The sequence below is a fragment of the Osmerus mordax genome, chromosome 3, assembly GCF_038355195.1.
Source record: "Osmerus mordax isolate fOsmMor3 chromosome 3, fOsmMor3.pri, whole genome shotgun sequence".
Lineage (NCBI taxonomy): Eukaryota > Metazoa > Chordata > Actinopteri > Osmeriformes > Osmeridae > Osmerus > Osmerus mordax.
In genome coordinates, this window is record NC_090052.1 from 13,905,971 (window position 1) to 13,927,445 (window position 21,475).

General features: G+C 42.5%; 1 protein-coding gene across 1 annotated transcript; it reads left to right on the forward strand.

Moving 5' to 3' along the window:
• The first annotated feature begins 554 nt into the window (after positions 1-554).
• arhgap17b (Rho GTPase activating protein 17b) lies at positions 555-21,363 on the forward strand. The gene is given in 21 exon segments (XM_067233755.1): positions 555-910; positions 5,425-5,464; positions 9,196-9,300; positions 10,047-10,123; positions 10,324-10,435; positions 10,794-10,870; positions 11,127-11,244; positions 12,379-12,447; positions 12,565-12,646; positions 12,746-12,873; positions 13,532-13,643; positions 13,908-13,989; positions 14,196-14,276; positions 14,366-14,479; positions 14,680-14,771; positions 14,985-15,117; positions 15,804-16,064; positions 16,864-16,985; positions 17,124-17,146; positions 17,148-17,571; positions 19,338-21,363. Coding segments are annotated over 21 exon segments (2,457 nt in total). The 5' UTR covers positions 555-857; the 3' UTR covers positions 19,490-21,363.
• The last annotated feature ends 112 nt before the right edge of the window (positions 21,364-21,475 follow it).

Here is a 21,475-nt window from a genome sequence, read left to right on the forward strand (position 1 = left end):
CCACAAGGTTGCAGTAGAACTCTAGGAATGACAACATAGCGTTCTAGAAGTTAGACTTTGTCCTTTAATAAGATCGGCCCCTCTGTCATATAAATATGCTCTTGTTGGCATACTGTCTAGTATGGTTAACCTGCTTTGATATGACGGATATTTACAATGATTAGGCTTTGCAATTAAGTGTGAGTAAGATACGTAAAATAAATATACATTGCGAGCCGAGTAGCCTATATAATTTGAGCTCGAAAGGCCCATCACAATACATACACATACCGACAGAAATAATGCAATTGACTGCTACTACAGTATTCTATAACACAATAAGGATAAACCCTGCTACATCTTGTCACCAATAAACAGGTATGATAGAACTTCAACCATAACGTTTATCAAAGGCTCAGCTTTACAACAATGTAAATATTTTGGAGTTTGCATATCATATTGGCCCATTACTAGGGCCGTGCTCCTGCAGTTTTACCAAGGTATCACATGTCACCACTGGGCCACAGAATACAGTAGGGAAGTGAAGAGCACTTCCTTCTTTCCCCATACAGCACAGTTCAACACATAATGATACGATGGGAGTATCTTACAAACTTGATATGGAGCCCGAAAAAGTGGGTGAATGTTGTATTTTGTAATCTAATTTTCGATTAGTAAAGGTGGAAACTTTTGGAAGGAATGAAAAATCTGTTCACAGGCTATTTAGTTATTTAACATACGTGGTCGGCGTCGCCTTTTCCATGATAATGGCAGCAACGTAAGACAACTTTTGGATTTACGATTGATGAAGAATAAAAGGCAACTTGAGGCACCTCACAATTTCTAACTCATTGGATTCAGTGGAACTGGAAAGCAAAATGAAGAAACAGTTTAACCGCATGAAACAGCTCGCCAACCAAACAGTTGGAAGGTATGTGATACGAAGAATACGTTTTGACTGACATTTTGTCCGGACTGAGTTATATAGGAACAAGTCATGGGCTACCTTAAAAATTCACTTACTACTTTGTTTACTGTGTGCGTAAACATACTATGTTGTAACATTTGTACCAGTTCAAGAATTTTGAGTTACAATGATACGTGTCACAATACTTCTGTTATTTTCTGAATTCGCGAGCTAACCACCCCCATGTGAGCCACAGAGCAGCAATCAGTGGGCGGTGTCAGAAGGTTTTGACCATCTACCTGCAAAGTTGATAACATTGGATAGGTCAAATTCAAGCTCATTGCATCCTCATAAACGTATTCATTAACAGTCTTGCCATGTACAACAACTTTGGCATAATACAATGCAATGATAGCCCACTGGACGCACATTTGATTTAATGCACGCATATGTTAATTAACAAACTGGATTAACAGGTAATTATTTATGGCTCTGAAAGTAGAAGGCTACTTTGAGAAAAATTAATGAAAAGTGGGGGAGCAACTATTAATCCACACACTCAGATCCCCAGGACCTACATATGGCTTATGTCGCGGCCCTTCTCCATTTCTCTATCCTTCTCCATTTCTCTATCCGGCTTCTATCTTTCTATCCTATCAGGGATTACCTTTAACCTCTCAGAGCCCCTCCCCTCTTTCTCCTCTCACTCTCAGCCTCCAACTATGGTGTCTTTAGCTACATTAGGAGTTGGTCTGTCCACCATGCCTGAAATCATAACAATTTTGTTGCAGTTTTGTGTAAGAGGAATGTTTCTCCATGCATCATTATTCAGTTGAATGGAGTCGCCATGTTTTTTCATTTATTGGGTAAGAGCAATGAAAGAAGTAGCAAAGCAAACTGAATGCTGTGCAGAGTACAGGGATGTGTAATTGCATAGTATTTGCATGTGTGTTAGCCTAGATAAAGTAGATCCAGTCCTGGATTATATGTATGTTGATGTCAGTGATTGTCAGTGATCTAGACAGATCATCAACATTATTCCACTGGTAATGGATGTGTCCTATTGTACAGAGTAAGGATACATCCCTTAGAACACCTGTGGTCTAGTTAAAGACTGCTGGAATACCCATCACCTCTTTCATATTACAGTAAACTGGAAAAGTGAAACACCCATCCTAATAGACCAATATCGGGCCTCACGTTAAGTCAGTCCACGTAAATTCCTCCACGTTAAATTGATCTCAGAAGCACTATACTAGTCTCAATATTCAGTTAATTGGGGCTGTTGTCATGAAGGCGTACTACTGTATTTGGTCTTTGTGAGGGACACCAGCTCTACATCTAGAGACACTGTATGTGAGCAGGCTATGCGGCATCTTCAGTTGCTTCCTCTCAGCGCTTACGCCTGTGTAGCTTTATCAGTGACAATGTGTTTCTGTATGAATTACACCTTTAGACTCTATGCTGTAAATAACTATGGTTCAGCCATAGTAACCTTCATCAACCCATAGCGTCCACTAAGCGCTATCAGAAAGCCATTCAATACACTATCTGTGTATTCTGGTTTCCAATAGTCTTTCTCTTTCTCAGTACTTCCTGTTACTCCACACATACCATAACGATGAGTTATTTCTAATATATATACTGTCATTACTAGTTAAATAACTGGTATTGTACTGTGTTGTTTTGGGCTTACTTGCCATAGTTGTATGCAAAGCATTATGGGTTATCTGGTTGTTGTAACGTCGATAATTGTCAGCAAAACATAGTTAAACTATCTCTCTGCTTCGGACTCGGATTATATTATGAAGTATATGATCAAATATTGTATAAATATAAGAAATGTAAAGTTGAACATTTTCCCGCTCTGCCAAACAAATCCATCTGAGGGGAGAGGTGGAGTTTGCATGCGTGCATATTCCTAAAATCATTTTATTGATCCATTCCTCATCACCACAGTTTACCTTGTAGAATTGTAATATAACACCAGTGCTTGGCTTCCCTGGTTCAGTCTGGGCTGTAGCACAGGAGAGTCTATTCATAGAATTATGTCTGAAAGTCCTGCATGCACAAAATCAATGCTAATTCAATATTGACATTTTTTAATCGGCGTCTACCTCCTAGTCTTTAGGCTGCTATCTAGCTAACATCAAACATACGAAGACCTTGCAATAGATTGCAAACACACAACTTTGGGACTAATAAAAGCATTCAGTGCCACACCGGTTGTACATTTTAAAGTAGTGTGTGTAGTGGAGTGTACTGAGGATATTACTTCACATTTACAGTATTATATAATGTTGTTAATCAACAAAAAACTGTAGTAAGTTATGGTTTGTGAAAAGCCTTGAAAGAAAGGAAATTCTAATAACCACCACAACCCTAACTGAATCGATGTCAAAGTGTTTTGTGACGTAAGCAGTTTGATGTTCAGCAGACTAACATAGCAATAGGTGCTGTATCAGTTGTGATAGCTGTGTACTGGAAGGTTGGCTTGTTCTATAAAATCTTACTAAAGAATATTACCAGAATCAATAGGACTGTATTGGTTATAATCATGACCCTCCATTTGGTTGAAAAATCCATGTTTAACCTGGATTTGTAAACAATCTGTGATTTTGCAGAAATAGCACTACTTACAATATGGGGTATTTACAATATAAGTTGATGTGTCAAAGGGCTTTGTGATTGGTTGTGAAAGTGATGTGATGGAAACATTAACAGTTTGTTTGGGGGGAATTTTGAATGGAAGTGCCAACCAAACCATAACTATGCACAGATGCCGAAATTGTGCTTGTGTGAATGAGGGTTTACTGATCCCAGTGAGCTTTAGGCCTAGTCTGCTGGTCCTGTTAGAAAGCCTCTGGGGAAGGATTGTGTGTATGTGTGTGTGTGTGTGTGTGTGTATGCACATGATTGTGTGGATGTGTACCATGACTGTGTGCCGGCATATTGGAGAGTGTATATATGTATGTGTGTGTGAGGAATGACCTCAGTTTATGATCTTCCTGGCTCAGCAGTATAAGAAATCCCCAATGATGCATTAACAATTTTCTTCAGCCATACCACATGCGCGCACACACATACATGCACACACAATGTGTTAAGTTTGTCATATGTTATTATGCGTGTGGGGAAAATATACCAGGCTTTCCTGTCTTTCCTGACTTAAATCAGAGAGTAATTCCATATTCCACATCACTTCCAACCAACTAAGATTTTCTGTCTGTGTTGAAATTGTCACAGTGGAGTGACATACTTTATATATATCATTTACATTTAGTCATTTAGCAGACGCTCTTATCCAGAGCGACTTACAATTAGTACAGGGACATTCCCCCCGAGCTAAGTAGGGTCAAGTGCCTTGCCCAAGGACACAACGTCAATTTTCACGACCGGGAATCGAACCAGCAACCTTCTGATTACTAGCCCAATTCCCTAACCGCTCAGCCTCCTGACTCCCATATACATATATCTAACAATATTGTTTTAATTTTCAATTTATTTAATAACTTTTCTGAAAGAGTCAATATCTAAACTGCACTGTGTCATTTAATATGTATTGGACTGATACAACATAGGTTACATTAGATAGAATAGTAGTATTTATATCTCAAACTGGAAAATGTAGGTTTCACAGCAGCTCTGTTAAACGTACATTAAAAAGATTGCTCCCTGTCAAAACTTTTCCTTCCAACCCCCATAGCTGACAAGCTTGCATCAGACAACACACAAATAGGTTACACCTTACCTCACCCTGTTGCCATAACAAAGAAGGTGGATTTCACAGAACAGGAAGTCAGAAATCTAGCAAGCTCTTTCTATTTAAACACCAACACTGAGTAGAGATGGGATGCATGTATGTGTGTTGTAGGTGTTAGTGTATGTCTTTGTGTGGGTGCTGTAGGCTTTGATTTTATATTTTGGTCAAGTAGATATTGACTATGGATTTAGGCCAATATTTGTTGATTGTAAAGTTGGTATTAACACATGCACAGTATGGATATAAGACTACTTGACTACTTGAATTCATAATATACATGTTGTTTGCTTAGATAGTCAAACAACACTCTTTATCCTGACAAGACTTCAGTTTGATAGTCACACTGCAAGTTACTTCTTGTTCAGCTAAAATAATGCGATGCAGTTGCACCACTCAAAAATAGTTAACTCGTTACGCTATTTTTGTTAGCGTATGAATTGCAATGAAAAAATATTTTTGGGAGGGTTACACCAAGGATCGCTTCTGAACAGCATATACATGTTGATGCAACCAAGTCCATTGTCTCAGGATTTACTTGAAAATGTCATCAGGTGCTCATAATTAACACTTTAATATGTATTTAAAAGTTTACTAACTCAGTACTAATATTGCTTTAGAAGACATTTGAAGTCTTGCCCTGGGATAGGATATCATGTTACACACACTTCCAGGAAGTTGGTCGTAGCTATGTCATGCCATTTTAGATAACGGTTTTAAGCTTTGTGATTGACTGCTTTGGTTTGTCATCTAACCTTTGACGTGCTTCCCTCCACAGAGCAGAGAAGACAGAGGTGCTGAGTGATGACCTTCTACAGGTAAACATGTCCATTCTTACATTTCTCAGAAGTGTACTACCATTTCGAAGTGTACTCCCCTTCAAGGTGTAGTCTCCTTTCTTAGGACACTCAGAACAGAACCCATAGGCCTTGTCCCATTCCAGTGGAGCTGTGTTTTATAATCACCTCAATGCAGTCTACTACACCTACTACGATTTTTTTATTTGATTTGATTTACTACCATGATTCACTCTTGGAAGTAAGTGAACCCAAAACGACTTGAATAACTTACTCCAAAAAAGCAACATCTAAGAAATCCAGGGCTCTCCATGGTCAGTGGTCTTATTGGCAGCGATAGGTCGTTGTGTTCGTTTTTAATGAGTAGTTGCCAACATACGGCCAGCGTGTGTGTTAAAGGGGGGCATGTGTATGTTGCCAACTTCTTTGTGTGGGAAAGAGAGCTCCCATGTTTTTTCAATCAAGGCAGATCTCGGCAGTTTGTGCTCTTGAACGCAAGGATGCAAGAAGTGGAACATGTTAGCTGAATGAGAAGACTGGTTAGTAGATGGATGAACAGAGAGAAGAAGGGTTGGACAGATATGAGTTTAGAGATACATGAGACAGAGAAGGTGAATAGTGACCCTGGTAGGTGTAATAGGAAAGGCGGGGTTGGAGGGGTTGGGGGCGCAGGAGAGTGTGCGGTGTGTTTATAGGGGAGGAGTGTGACTGATTGGGAGACTTGTTATGAAGGAGTGACAGAGAATTACTTTATCTGAACAGCATGAAGACCCTCGCCCCCAGCTCCTCATTATAAAAATTTAGTCACACTTTTATGACACGTCAAGCTGTACTATGAACCGAAGCCTCACCCTGCACACATGAAAAGGTACTCAAATACTAGATGGACTATTGTATATAATTAAATAGTTATGTTAAAAAGACACAATGATACTGTCCCTTAATAACATTACTATATACTATATACAGTATTCTCAATCATTCAGTTTGAGGTGGCAACTCCTCAAACTGAATAATATCTCAGTTAAAGAGTTAGTCAGAGTTAAAGCCAGTGTTCTAGCCCTGAATGATAATTTACACTGCCCTGACCCAGCCCCTCAGGGGAATGCATGATAGAATCCCTCTCTATGGGTGTCTCTGCTGAACTTTGCCTCTGTGGAGAAATGCTTTGTGCTGTGCTAGGACATTCCTACTTCTCATTCCTGCTGGATAGAGTAATAGCTGTTTGGATATCTGGCCTGGCCGAGTCATGCTCCTCACTGGTGTCTCAGTGATGATGCAGTCCAGCGTTTAGATAGCTAATCTGGATGTTAGACTACTAAAATCTATCTTAGTATGGTTTTACAGAAAACACATGGATGTAGGAAGGGAGGCAGGCACATATCCACAAAATCTTGCAGTAAACATACAGGAGGGATGATGGCAATCAACAGATATTACACATGACATGTGGGAAAATAGTTTAGCACTGTCAACAAGAGTAATTGCATATGGCAGACAGATTTTTCTATGTAAACACAAGACGTATCATTTCAGCGTGCATAGCAGAGATACATAGCGAGTTGTCTTGTTTGATAATGGCTCTTTACTGGGAGTTCTGTCAATTTGGACCGTAAGTAAGTACAGATGTGCCTGTTTGAATTCGTTTTCCACACATCCTACAACCCAACTCTGCTTGTGAGACTGTCCATTGTGTTTACTTGGCCAATTCTCCTCCCAAAAAAACGAGCAACAAATCTCTCCCACTCTTTCTCTCCTAGCACTTTAGCTTAAAGTAATGTGACAATGTCGTTTTACTGCTGGACTTTCCACTGCAGTACTACGGCCTCCAGCACTTGTTTCAACACGTCTCTCTCTTACAGAAGATGCAGCCCTGACTGGCTGACTGGCTGACTGACATTAGGGTCTAGCCAGAATGGCCTACAGTACAGTTTCTGTGGGCTGCCACACTGAAAAGTAAGGCAAGGGCTCTGCCACGACTGATACAAGCAAGTTATTTAGTCAGCCAGTCAGTGAATCAGCCAGTCAGTCCTTAATTTAGTGAGTCATCCAGTCAGCCAGGCAGCCTATGAGAGAAAGCTGGAGGTACAGCCTGAGTCGTAGGACGTTCCAAATTCTATTTTATTTCTGGTCAGGGGCTCAACAGTTGCTGGCTACTGGTCTGTCTGGAAAAAGATAGACTGTAAAACATATAATCAAATGGAGAGGGAGGCAAAAATGATGTGCCTGTTGTTTTGTATGACTTGCCATGGCCCTCTGTTAGTTGGCTTGTTCTTCCCCACCCCAGCCAGAGGGCAGGACTAGGTAAATGCAGCCATCGACTGAGCCAGATGGGTGAGAAGGAGCAGTGGAGTGTGTGTTCTGTGTGTGTGGAGCCAGTCTGGATCAGGCCATGGCCCCGGCCCCCTCTTCCTGTCGGTGGAAGTGCTGAACAAGTGCTTGTTTTTGTCTGTTGGTTGCTGTTTTTGTGGTCACACCTCTCTCTCTCTCTTGCCCTCTCTCTCTCTCTCTTTTGTCTCCCTCTCTCTCTGTCTCTCTCCCTCTGGCTGTGCCCTTTTCTCTCCATCTCTCCACTGCCCCTCTCTCTTTTGTTCCATTCTCCATTCCAACATGACCAAATGCATTATCTCTTGATCAGATCCCTACCAGTCTTTACAGTGTATCTTTATGGTCTTCATATTTAACATGCATAACTCACTCAACGATTTTCATCAACAAAGACAGTAGAGGTATTGTGGTGACCAGAAAACATGTCTAGCAGTCCCTGGAGTCACGTCAAGCCTATCAACCCATCCTCAGCCTGGTCAGACATGAACCAGGACTTAGGCATTAGTTCTACAGTCTACAAATCAATTGGGAGTCCTGGTCTAGCTGTGGAAAGGTAGAGGGGGGGGGGGGGGGGCACCTGACGGCGTGAGAAAGAGAGAATGATAGATAGATAGATAGATAGATAGAGAGAGTGAGAGAGAGAGAGAGAGAGAGAGAGAGAGAGAGAGAGAGAGAGAGGCAATACAGAGGGAAAAGAGTGAGATGCAGCAATGGTACATTAACAGGACAGGAAAGGAGGATGAGAGCCAGATAGAGAGAGAAGAGGAAGGAAGGGTTGGATGTTGCCAGTGACATGGCCCTAGAGACAGTCGGGTGGGCGCCTACTGTAAAATAGGAAGATACATGAGGAAGTTAACACTTTAATGCAGACATCTCTCACCTCATACGAAAAATGCTGTGTGTGTTTTTAGTGTGGCACAAAATATGGCCCAGCGTTATACCTATAACTTTTCTATCAAACAAAAATGCATTTTCACAAAGTGTTTCAGTTAGATACGTTTCATAGTTTGAAACGTACCCCCCCACACACACACACACACACAGTCACGAACACCCAGACATTAACATACACACCCTCCATCTGGCTGTCAGGGCTGCATGTTAGCGTGCAGCATGCGCTACACACTTTCCTGTCCTGACTGAAAATAGGGAAATGAAAACAGGCCTCCCTCATATATCATGTGTAGATAACAAGGCCTGTATGGAAAGTTTCAGCCAGAACTAACTGTTACACCTCTGTAAGTGTAACATCTGTGTTTTCAAACGACTTGCGCTTGATATCGGTTTAACAAAATGTGTCTTTTTCATTCATCTGTTTTCCACATGGGTGTATTCCTGGTCTAGTAAGCCCATGCTTGCATTGTGTGTGTGTGTGTGTGTGTGTGTGTCTGTGTGTGTCTGTGTGTGTATGTGTGTGTTTGCAGATCGAAAGGAGGATGGAGCTGGTTCGTCTTGTGTCTCACAACGCCCACAAGAGGCTAGTGTCTTGTCTGCAGGGACATATTGGCACAGACGCAGACAAGAGACACGTGAGGATTCTCTCTCTTCTAGTATTTTTCACTCACTCTCTCTCTCTCTCTCTCTCTCTCTCTCTCTCTCTCTCTCTCTCTCTCTCTCTCTCTCTCTCTCCTCCAGTACATCACCTCCCTCTCACTCTCCACCATATCTCTCCCTCCCTCTCTCCCCTCTCCATACCTCTCACTCCCTCTCTCTCCAGTACCTCTCCCTCCATTCTGTCCATCGTCATGTGTCTACCACTCATCTATGAAACAAACTCAGTAGGATTTCTGTGTATATCCACTCTATCATGATACAGGTCTGCTTGTCCTGTTCAAACTTGGCTCTTTGAGACAGCATTTAAGTAAATTAGGTTCAGAGTTGGGTTTCTCTGCTATTACTATAAAATACAGTAGCTCCCTCTACTTACAGAGACACTTGGAGAAAAAGTGTGCAGCTTGCCAATTTCCGAGCAGCCCCAACCCAGCTCTATAACAAAACTTGGACGACTCAAAGGAAATCCTCATTATCCTGGCTTTGAAATCCTCTCCCTATCTTATGCACCCTCTTGACGATTGTCACATCATAAGCAATGACGCCATTCCAGTTTGACCAATTTCCATGTTACGTTTCCCCCAAAATCCCCTGGACTATATAACCAAGGGTGCTTAACACATACTCAGCTATACTAATCACATATACCTACATTAATATATACAATGACAATTATTGTAATTCAACTCCATTTCCCAGCATGCCTCTGTTTACCTTGCTGCAGAAAAAGCTTCCCCTGACGGCCCTGTCCCAGGCCATGGAAGACGGTGGGGCTCAGCTGGGAGAGGAGAGTTTGATTGGGTGCGTCTGGAGACTGCTGTCAGAGGGTTTGACCACAAATGGAAACACATATCTACCTTCACCACCCAGTCGAGGGCCCCTCACTTGTGTTTGTGCTGTTTTCTCTCCAGGAATGTTAGAGATAACGTTATTTTTTTATCCCTCCCTCCCTTCCACCCTCTTTGTGTGTGCGTGCCTGCTCCCTATGTGCGTATGTGTAGGAAGATGATTGGTGTGTGTGGGGAGGCTGAGAGCAAGCTGGCGTCTGAACTGATGCAGCACGAGGTCCAAATAGTCAAAGATATCCTCGACCCTCTCAACCTGCTAGCAGAGGTGGGCACTGACTAGCACACACAGCCACACACACACACAGCCGCACACATAAACACACACACATACACTCTGTAGATGAACACCCGCTTGTCCCTGTCTTTAAGCTTTACATCGATAGCATATAAACTGATTGTGAAACCATTTTACCCCATAACTCTTTCCTGTTCATTAAAGTATAATTGTAATTTCATTAGGAATGTTTCACATGAGGATGAATCCAATTCTAACTCTACTAACCCTACTAAAAGTAGAAAGTTTAATTGGAAAGCATTTTTCTCATTGTGTGTGTGTGTGCCATGTACATGGTGCATTTGTGTACATGCTTTGTGACACACATCCTTTTTTTTTACTGTCCTAGGTGGACATTCCCAACATCCTGAAACAGAGGAAGCAACTAGCCAAGCTGGTTCTGGACTATGACTCAGCCAGAGCCAGGTAGTGTGACACATCTGACCCACTGCTGCTCTGCCCCGCACCCTGGGGGCCAGACCTGCAGGGAGGGCAGGGGGTTGTCTAGGACAGTACTAACACACAGAAAGGTTTCACTGATAGTTTCATATCAAGTTATTAAACACTGTCCAACACAATCCAAAAAGGCATGATGTGTCAGTTGAATTTGGGATGTAAAGCTTTTGTACACTCAGTAGAGAAAGCAGGACAAAATAACAAACAGAACTTTTGTTGGCCTCAGGTGGCACCAGGCAACCAAGTCTGTCATCAGTGCTGGCAACAGTCAGGCGATGGCCGCCAAGGCCGACTCCCTCAAGGATGAGATGGACGAGGCTCTGAACAAAGTGGAAATTTGCAAGGTACTAACAGGTTTAAAAAATATATTAAATGGACAGTTTATTTGCTAAGTATTTCTGCAATATAGTAATCACATCGAAACCTCCTGGAGACCTGTAATGTAAAGCCACTAAATACACGGTTACATTGATTTTAGAGATTGATTTTTTTGAGGTGAAGTGTCTACTATTACAGTATGATGTCAACACCTATCCGGTTTATGGGGATGGGCAACTGAAGTTACATATCCTCAAAGGGAAATAGAATATAACTCGCATATATATATTTACAAGGTATTCTGTGGACAGAACAGTCAGCACAAGTTGGGCAGTTCAGGACATGTGTGGACATAGTAAAAAAAAAAAAACAAGCAGTTATTTGACCAAACAAACACGAGTGGGCTTGACTCCTAGTTCAGTCAAGACACTCACGTTATTTGATTTGATAACCATAGACATGGAAATAGGTTTGATTTGTGGAGTGGATGTATCTAGGGGAAGCACTCCCTGCCTCTAGCATTAGCAACATACATAGCATATGAGGCAGGGAGCATATTGAGGAATAATGCCCCCTGATAGACAGTAACATGCAAACAACACATGGGAGATGGGGATGGTGGAGGGTGGCAGAATCACAACAAAACAACAACCAGAAGTGAGTGTAGGAGTATCCGTGCAGCAGTATAATGCCGCCTTATCAGACGTGGCCCAATGGGCTTGAAGCAGCTAACTCGGGTGTAGTGCCTGAACTGCCTTTGCTCATTGAATACCAGATCTAATAACTATGGCTACCTGAATAATTTAGAAGAGGATAACTTTTAGGGACATTCCATCTTATGGTAGCTACTAATCAAGATGGGATTATAACTTGGTAACAAAGGAGATATTGTGAGTATGAACAGCAGAACATGGTATTCCTTATTAAAGCCATGCCAGAATGGGTCTAGATTATTAAAAGGCTCTCTGGTCATAGGTGCTTGTGAAATGTGCTCCATTTCCTATACCATTTAAGGCTGTAGTAGAAGATTAGAGGTTTGTTGCAGGAACATTTGAAAAGCCACTTAGAGGTGGGGGGAGGGTTAAGAGTGAAACTGAAACTTTGTTTTGAAAGTCAAAATGAAAACGTTATACTTTTTGTTGTATCTGTTTCCTACTCAGGACCAGCTGTCTGCAGAATTGTACAACTTCTCCTCTAAGGAAGGGGACTATGCACGATATTATGTCATGGTACAGTATCATCCATGTTAAACTCACAGATTTAAAACAGAAGAAATCATAGAATTTGATTAAATGCACATTTGGTGTGTTTGTTTGTTTGTTTGCACATGTGTATGTGTTGTTCAGTTGTTAGAGGCCCAGGCAGACTACCACAGAAGATCTCTCTCAGCTCTTGAGGCAGTCCTGCCCACCATCCAGGCACAGCAAGGTAAAGTTCACAGCTATGATCCACCATTACTCTCAGTTTACCTCAAACTACATTCATTTTGAGGAAACGGGCATCCACTGACAGACATTTTGTGTCTAGACTCGTGGATGGAGAAGCCAGCTTTCGGCACAGTCCTGGAGGAGCACCTAAAGAGGAGTAACCGTGAGATCGCCCTGCCCATCGAGGCCTGTGTCATGATGCTGCTGGAGACAGGCATGAAGGAGGAGGTGAGCACCATCTGGGTCGGAGGTCAGGGTTGAAGTGACAGGATCGGGGTCAGGGATGGTTGATCAGTATGTACTTTTACTGCAGAAAAATGACCTTAAAACTGGGCCCAAAATGGACTTGTTTTAGAGTTATATGAAAGTTTGGTTTAAAAGGACCAGTGGTATTCTGTTTGTATTTCTGCTGGTTGTACCCACACTCCAGATGGGTCAGTGATGCGGAGAAAAACCTAAAACCATGCGGTCGATTTGTGGTAGTTCAGCCTCAGATTTGGCAGAAAGCTACCTCTAACTTTGGACAGAGAACCACATTTCTGTCTGTTAGCTATTAGTCTTGGCGCTATAAGTCTGTTAAATTATAACAGACCATACTCTACATCTACTTAGGACTATCATTCAGTAAATGTTTTATGGTGGGAGTCAGAACTATTTAATGTGTTTCATGCTCTCTTATGGACATAGATAACTACATGCAGAATTACTGTTAGTATATTAGAATTTCACCCTGGACACACAGTGGGAAAACAGGCTTTTTATTCTCTACTTCTCTTTTTTTCTTCTTCCTGCTGCAAAAGTCCGACAACTGGTCTTATATTAGCATCGAAACTAGACAAAAGCTTCCCCTCCAAAAATTTCTCAAATTGATCTTTTGTTTGTGCAGGGCTTGTTCAGAATCGCAGCGGGGGCCTCCAAACTGAAGAAGCTCAAGGCAGCGCTGGACTGTTCCACCTCGCAGCTAGAAGAGTTTTACTCTGACCCCCATGCCGTAGCTGGTACGACCCTTATAAAACAAATAATGTTTACCATGGGGTAATTATGGGATGGAGTTCCTCACATATACTTTCGCGAGGATGGGAGACACATGGATGGGAGACATACTGGGAAAAGATTATATTAGAAAATGCAACAAACGAGAACAAAACGAAAAGCTTCAAGCATTCTTTGAGCCAGAAGCATAGGTTGCCTTGTAATTGTTGACCCAGTGAGCTGAAGTGAAGGACTTTAGCAGTACGTCTGTCCTTTTTGTCTGTTTCCAGGAGCCCTGAAGTCCTACCTCAGGGAACTACCTGAACCCCTCATGACCTTTCAACTGTATGATGAGTGGATTCAAGCCTCCAAGTAAGAAAACACTCCACACACACAAACTGACACACACACAGGTTACCTTTCCTTACACACAGTGCACACATGCAGTACAGTGTGTTTGTTATAAACACACCTGAAGCTGTTTACATGACCCAAATTTGGTATGATATAGAACTTTTTGATTGGCATCCTTGTATATTGGCTGAATGCAGATGTTGTGGTGTGTGTGTTATTTGCAGTGTGACAGACTCAGATAAGAGACTCCAGGCTCTGTGGGTAATATGTGACTCAATGCCAAAAAACCACAAGGCCAACCTCAGGTGGGTTCTATTCCGTTCTACTCATATCTACTCATCCTTGCCACTCACCAATTTACAAGGTGGTTAGATGTTTTTGTGTGTGTTGGCAGGTATTTAGTGAAGTTTCTGGCTAAGCTGGCTCAGGATAGTGAGGTGAACAAGATGTCTCCCAGTAACATCGCCATAGTGCTGGGTCCTAACCTGTTGTGGGCCAAGAATGAGGGGTGAGGCACACACACACCTGGATCCCCTACACACAGCCCACATCAGTTTCATTAACAGGCAGGGCATCAATGTATCCCGTGGTGGATTTTGACCAAATACTGTTTCAATGTAAATCGACAACAACTTTCTGCACAACCTAAACCTTGGTGTTTGTTTTGTGTGTTTCTCATCCCTCTGTGTTTTTCTCCCCACTGATCAGAACTCTGGCAGAGATGGCAGCTGCTACATCTGTCCATGTAGTAGCCATCATAGAACCCATCATCCAGCACGCTGACTGGTTCTTCCCTGATGGTGAGACAGCAAATGTCCTCGCAACGCCTCAATTCCACTTCTACTCTCCACACCCTACTATTAAACTACGGTTCCTCACAAAGAACGTGATGATAACTTTATGATACAGATTTTGGCCCGATTTACACTGTAGAGTAGTTACTGCCTTGTCATCATTGCATCTGTCTGCCTAAATGACCCCCTTTATCTTGGCCCCCCTTCCACCCTCTTCAGAGGTGGACTTCAATGTGTCAGGTATGTTTGCCATGCCCACCCACACGCCTGTCCTGGATTCCGAGCCAGGCGCCTTCGACAGGAGACGCCCAGGGAGCCAGGGGTCGGAGGGGGAGAGCGTCCGTAAAGACAGGTACCTGTCCCGCCTCAACCCCAGCCTCAGCCTCCCCCCCCAGCTCCAGCCCAAGCTCCGCCCCCCACCCCTGGCACGTTCCCTCAGCAGGCAGGAGGGACGGGGCATTGCCGTCCAAGCCCTTTATGTAGTAGCTGACGAGTCCATCACCGTCACTGATAGGCCCCCCATGGAGGGGCTGTCACAGCTTCACACCCCTAAGCTATCCCCATAAGCTGTGCCTTAAAGCTCTAACCCCGTGGACCTAGTGTTTTGTTAAAAAGGGATTTTTTGTTTCTTTGTTTACACTACAGTATTGCAATGTTAAAATGAGTATCCTAAAAAGAAATTGGTACTTAATAATGTTGGTAAATTGATGAACTATGACACTTTCTCTAGGCATTTGCTGGGATATTAATTCTAATTTGTCTTCATTTGTCTTCTGTAATTTCCTTTGTGTCTATTAAAGCTTAGATTTTAGTTTTCTGGCTGTACTTTTTGTGTGGGTTTCCTCTCTCGACTATACTCTTGACAAGACAAGAAATATCAAAGTCACTTATGTGGTACTTTGCTTGTATGTCCTACATTTGTTTTTCTGGTGTCTTAAATGGGGAATATATCTCAATCTTTCTCTCCCTCGCTCTCTGACGGTGACAGTGGTATGTGTGTGTGTCCTCACTCTCGCCCCCTCTCCCCCTCCTTCATAGCCCTGTTAACAAACAGCCGGATTACCCCCCTCGTAGATCTGGCACCCAAAATAGAAAACAGCAGCAGCCCACCTCACCTGTCTTCCAGCCCTCCCTGCCCCCCCTGGAGGCCGGAGGCCTCACCCAGTCCAAGTCCCAGACCCAGACCCCGTTTGGGGGTTCTGAGGCTGGGCAGCCTGGCCTGGGTGGTGGGGATGGAGTTCAGGGTGAAGTCCAGGTAGTCCAGGGGCAGACTGTGTTTTTCAGCTCTGAGGAGAGCAGGTAAGGAGTGAGCAGATACAGAGACCCCTCCTTCACCCAAGGGCCTCCCCGCCACACACTGCCAATCAGCAATCAGGAGCTGTTCTCCCCACTGTTGATCCAGGCTTGCCGTCTCCGTTTTACTGTTTGTTTTGTTCATTTGTGGTGACTCAATAAAGATATGTTGAAATCTCTCAATCAGTCTTAATATTGCTCCCTCCATGAGGTGAGTTGTGCTGTACAGCAATTTGTGTACTTCCAATAGTGAATGATTTAGTACAGGACCACTGGCTCCTTTACCTGCCTGTTGCTGTATGTCTTTTGTTGTCCTGCCTGGATAAGACAGGTCAGCCTGTCTGTTTGCGTTGTTGCTTGTGTGTCTGTCTGCCTGTCCTTCTATGTGTCGATCCTATCTGACTCCATCATCCCCATGGAGATGGTCACATGACTTCCTCTCGCTGCTGGCTGAAATCTACAAATTAGTTTCATTTGATCTATTTCTTGGCAAATTAATTTATTGTGCTGCACTTGTTGTTATGATTTCAGAGATGTTTGTTTTTAATCTTGCTTTTACAGTGTGTGCTGTATTGAGCAATGCAACCTCAACCCACATGTATTCCAAATATCAAATTATACACTCATCATCCACCATGATTGCTGAGAAAGTGACTAACCTAATAGAAAACTCAGCTTGTAATAGTCAGCATGTCTTGCAAGACATCTCTTTTCATTGATTCAGACATCACATGTTGAGTGTCAAGTGTCAGTTGTATCACATGTTTGATTGACAGCTGGTTGCTTTATATTCCTATCTTTACAGTCCAGCCCGTGACCCTGCATCCACACCACCTCAACAGAGGAATGGTTCATCTCAGCTCATGGTGGGGACCCCGCAGTCCCAGAGTGGGTCCAGGGGTCCCAGTCCCCACATGGTGCGCCGAGGTGAGAGAGAATCCACTCCTTCACCACTCCACATCCCCTGGTATCCACCAGCCAAAGTCATCAATGCTCACACCTCAATGAAAGTGTGGGTTATTGAACTGGATAAAGTGTTGTTGTTTTCTTATGATTACTCTCCAGGTACTAAGAAGCAGGCCCCCGCCCCCCCCCCGACAGGCCCCCTTCATAGCTCAGTCCATCAGCCAGAGTCCGGCCTCCCCACAGCCCCAGCCCAGAGCTTCCCCCAGCCCAGCAGCCAACAGCCCCTTTCCCTCCATCATACCCCGACGCCAGTCTGGCAAAGATAGCCACATTCACGCCCCCAGCCACCCACCCCCCCAGCCTCCCCAACTCCTTCAACCCCAGGGGGATCCTGACCTCTCCCCTCCCAGAACCCCCACCCCTCCGGGCACCCCCACACAGGACAGCCCCCCCTCCAACCCCCTCTCCTCTTTTCATTCAGGCTCCCTCCCCCGACCCACTAGGCCCGCCCCTAAGCCCCGTCCCCGGCCCAGCATGCCTCCTCCCCCTCAACCCTCGGGCGGAGACGACAATGGGATCTGTAGCTCTGCCTCCAAGATCATCACAGGTAATTTCATTGTTGTGTTTTTTCTGATTGTCATATACGATTGTGTGCTTATAGCACATAAAGTGTCGAGTGTAACGTCAGTATAGTACTAAAGGAAACACTGTTTGAACAGCACAGATGACTGTGTAAAGATTAAGTAGAGCCATCAGGCAAGGAGTGATAAGATAAAAGCTATAATAAGTGCAGGAAATGTAGAGAAAGTGAAAGCAATACTTTGAAGGAAGGAAGGTAAAGAAGGACAGAGTTTCAGCTTCATCATCATCCTGTAATAAGAAGACACTAGAAGAGTAGAGGTTACCTTCCAGGCTTTTTGGTGGATGTGTGTGTCTGCACGCACACACTGTAGTCATGTCCCTTTTCCTCAAAGAAACTCTCATACAGTTCCAGACAAACCCAAGGAGTCAGTTCTATGTTTTAGTAGCAGATTAAAGATATGCAATGGTCCAGGCATGGCTCCAGCTACTGAGGCCTTTCAACTGGCAGGAACATCCTTGGTTGCCAAAATATTAATTATATCAATTATTAGGGGTGGGAATCTTTTGGTACCTCACGATTCGATTCTTGGGGTCACCATTCGATAAAAAATGGATTCACGATTTTTTTTCCAGAGATTTCTTTACATATATATATATATATACATTTTCTTCCCCCACCCCTATTAATTATAGTCTTGGAATGGGTTTAAAATGTGTACTTGAAACATGATACTCTTGATTATTATCATGTAGCTAAGCATACTGTAAGTAGTCCTAGACTCGGACTAGGGCTTTGAGTCTGTGTATCTTGCTTTCATTCAGTTTGCAAAGCTACATTTTTATATTTAATGTTCTACTCACAAATCAAGCATCACATTTAATTGATTCATAATGAGATGCATATTACGTGATAGCACAGATAAATGGTGTACAGAAGTGAGAAACAGCATTTCAAAAGATTTTCTACAGATAATTGTTTCTATAGGCATGATTCCCTTTGCTTTTGGTGTCACTGACTCCTAGTGCCTCACGCACAGACTGTGATTGTGGTGATATAATGCATGATGGGAAATATTAAAATATTGCAGATGTCTGACCCTCCCTGTCTGTGAGCTGACATTATGCGGCAGGTAATGGTAAGGATATGATTGGCTGATGCTGCCCTTGCTTCCTGATTACTAATTTTAGTGTTGCATCTGTGTGTGTGCCAGTATGTGTGTGTGCCAGTATGTGCGTGTGCCAGTATGTGTGTGTGCGTGTATGGCTGAGTGTGTGAGTGACCACGTACATGCTTTTATGTATGATGTTGCCCTATACATTAACCCTGCTTCTTAACCATGCATGTTACCTACACTATACCCTTGGCTTGGCCTTGGTTGATCCTGCTAACTACCTAGATAAACTAACTCAGTTCAACAGATGGTATACTCCAACACCATTTCACTTCCTGCTTCATCTTCCTGAAGTATGGTACAGGAGGCGGTATACATGGACATGTATTCTTCAGAACACACCAAGGATAGCCTTGAACCACATTTGATAAAGTTGTCATTAAGGAACATGCCTTGTTACATTTTGTTATTCTGTTTCATTATTGCATTAATTCCAAATTGAAATCGAAGATATATATCCTTGGTGTATTTTTCTTGCTTGTGTTGTCTTCAGTCCAAGGTGTCGGTTGTGTGAATATGATAGGCCAGGAGTGTGTGGGGGTGTCTGTACTGTAGACTTGAAGAAGGGTGGCGCGTTTCAGTTGATTTGGTTACTTACACATCTCTCTGCTCATTGTAGATGGAGGCTTGTCCCTGAAGGGGATTGGTCGAGCCTTTGTTCCGGAAATTGCTGTGGACCAAAAGGGGGAGAGCTCTGCTGGTCAGGAGCCCACCCCCTACTTGGCCCTTCCCACTCAGCCTGACATCCAGTCTGAAAGCACTAGTCTATGAGAAGGGAGGAGCCACAGCAACTGAAAAGCATTTTTCCTTCACCTGATTGGTCGATATCTTCACAATATATTTGGCAAACAGCCTTTTATTAGAGTCAGACACAAGATCAGACCCTTAAGAGATGACCTCTGAGCATTCCTGTGCTACAAACAGAGACATACTGGATCAAACCAAAGCCTCATCATATGTGCATATGGACCTTATGACTTCCCTTTGAACATTGGCCCAGAACTAAACTACCAAACATGACCTCTGGCAATATTAGCTCATACAATATTCTTACATTTAGTCATTTTTTTTCTCTTAAATTGAAAAAATGTAGTATGGACCAGTCCCCTCGCCAAGCCTTACTGGGACTTGAACCTAAATCAAATAAAGCCATTGCATTTTGAAAACAGGTATCTTGCTGTATACTGGGACTGGGCCATATAAACTCTGACCTTCTGCTGTCTAGCTTAGCTTCCATTTCAACTCGATGCTATTGGTCTATCATTATATGTCATTCCGTGTGAAAGCAATCAAGTTTCAATGAGTTTCTCATGTAAAAGGAATTTTGATATTGAGTGGGGAAGGACATTGCATTTATACATTTAAAATGAGAGCTAGTATTTTTCTACCGTATATGCAAGGTTTTTGAGTTGGGAATGTTTCTCATGGGAGGGTGCCTTTTAATGTGTTTTCACATATCTCTGGATTGTTATTGTTGTAATGCTCTTCTTTTATAGTTTGTATGGGCTAAAGAATGCTTTGTTCAGTCTCTTAAGTGCTTTTCATAACTGACACATCGTTGATGTGCTTGCACACATTCAGCAAATCCCAAATTGCAGGTAGCATTATAAAACAAATTAAAATATGAGAAACAGAGACCCCAATTCTTGTTAACTTCCACACTTTCCATCATCTCGAGTTTGATTGACAGTGGTTTCACAAGATAAGCCTCACTGAAGGTGATTGACGGAACATAATTTGCTCAAAAGTAGCGGGTTGCTCCATAATTAGAAATTGACATTCCACAGGCACTGTGCTGTTGCTAAACAACAACTCTCTTAGGGCAACATCAGCTTACACAACATGTTTAAACTTGAAATAATCTTACCTATTGTACCTTCAAGACCAATGGCCACCCATCAATATGCAGAGGCTCACATCAAATAAGTAGTTTCCAATTGATTTATTATGTGATTTTGCTGCTCTAAGTTTGCTGAATATAAAGGTTCACAAAGATCAATCAATATTTAGTGTAGAGTACACTATTAAAAAACTGCATTCACCCTGAAGCTGTGCCTTACCCACTCCCAACATACACTGTTTGTTGTGTTGCTCTTGTTGTCTTAAAACCAGTGTTACCTCAATTTACTATATTAGAACTTCTGTTGGGGTAGGACTGATCTTTTTAATATATGTTTAATTTCACGGCAGACTAGTTGTCTTGAAAAACTATCATTCCAAAGGAGCAAAACACCAAGGACAGCACTGTTAGAAAAGGGATACATGTTTATGTTTTCATTCGAGAAACGATTTGATCTTTTCATATATTGATTGTTTGTTGATTTAGCTTAGAAGATGATAGATTTAAAGCTACAACCAAAGAGACCCAATAGCCCAAATATTTGACCTTTTTTTTCTTCATTTAGGCTTTATGACATCTTACATAGCTTTTTAAATCTATTTTGAGTCGCTTCTTCTGTCTTGACTGCACTTTTGATAAACCTGGCTGTCCCTCGTTCTGTCGTAAGAAAATTCTCCAGGACATGAGCATAATATGTTATATACTGTGGGTGCATACCTTAATTGTTCATATTATAGGACATACATTTTTTGGTATTAATACTTCCAGTAGAACAAATAATAAAATTGTATTCTTCATAAAAGTGTCACTGTATCAAGTGTATATATTTCCATCATCTTTGTTATTCAAACTATTGAGAACAAAACATTGTTCTGTGGCTTCATGCACTGGCTATTTTAGCAAAGCTATATTGTAAA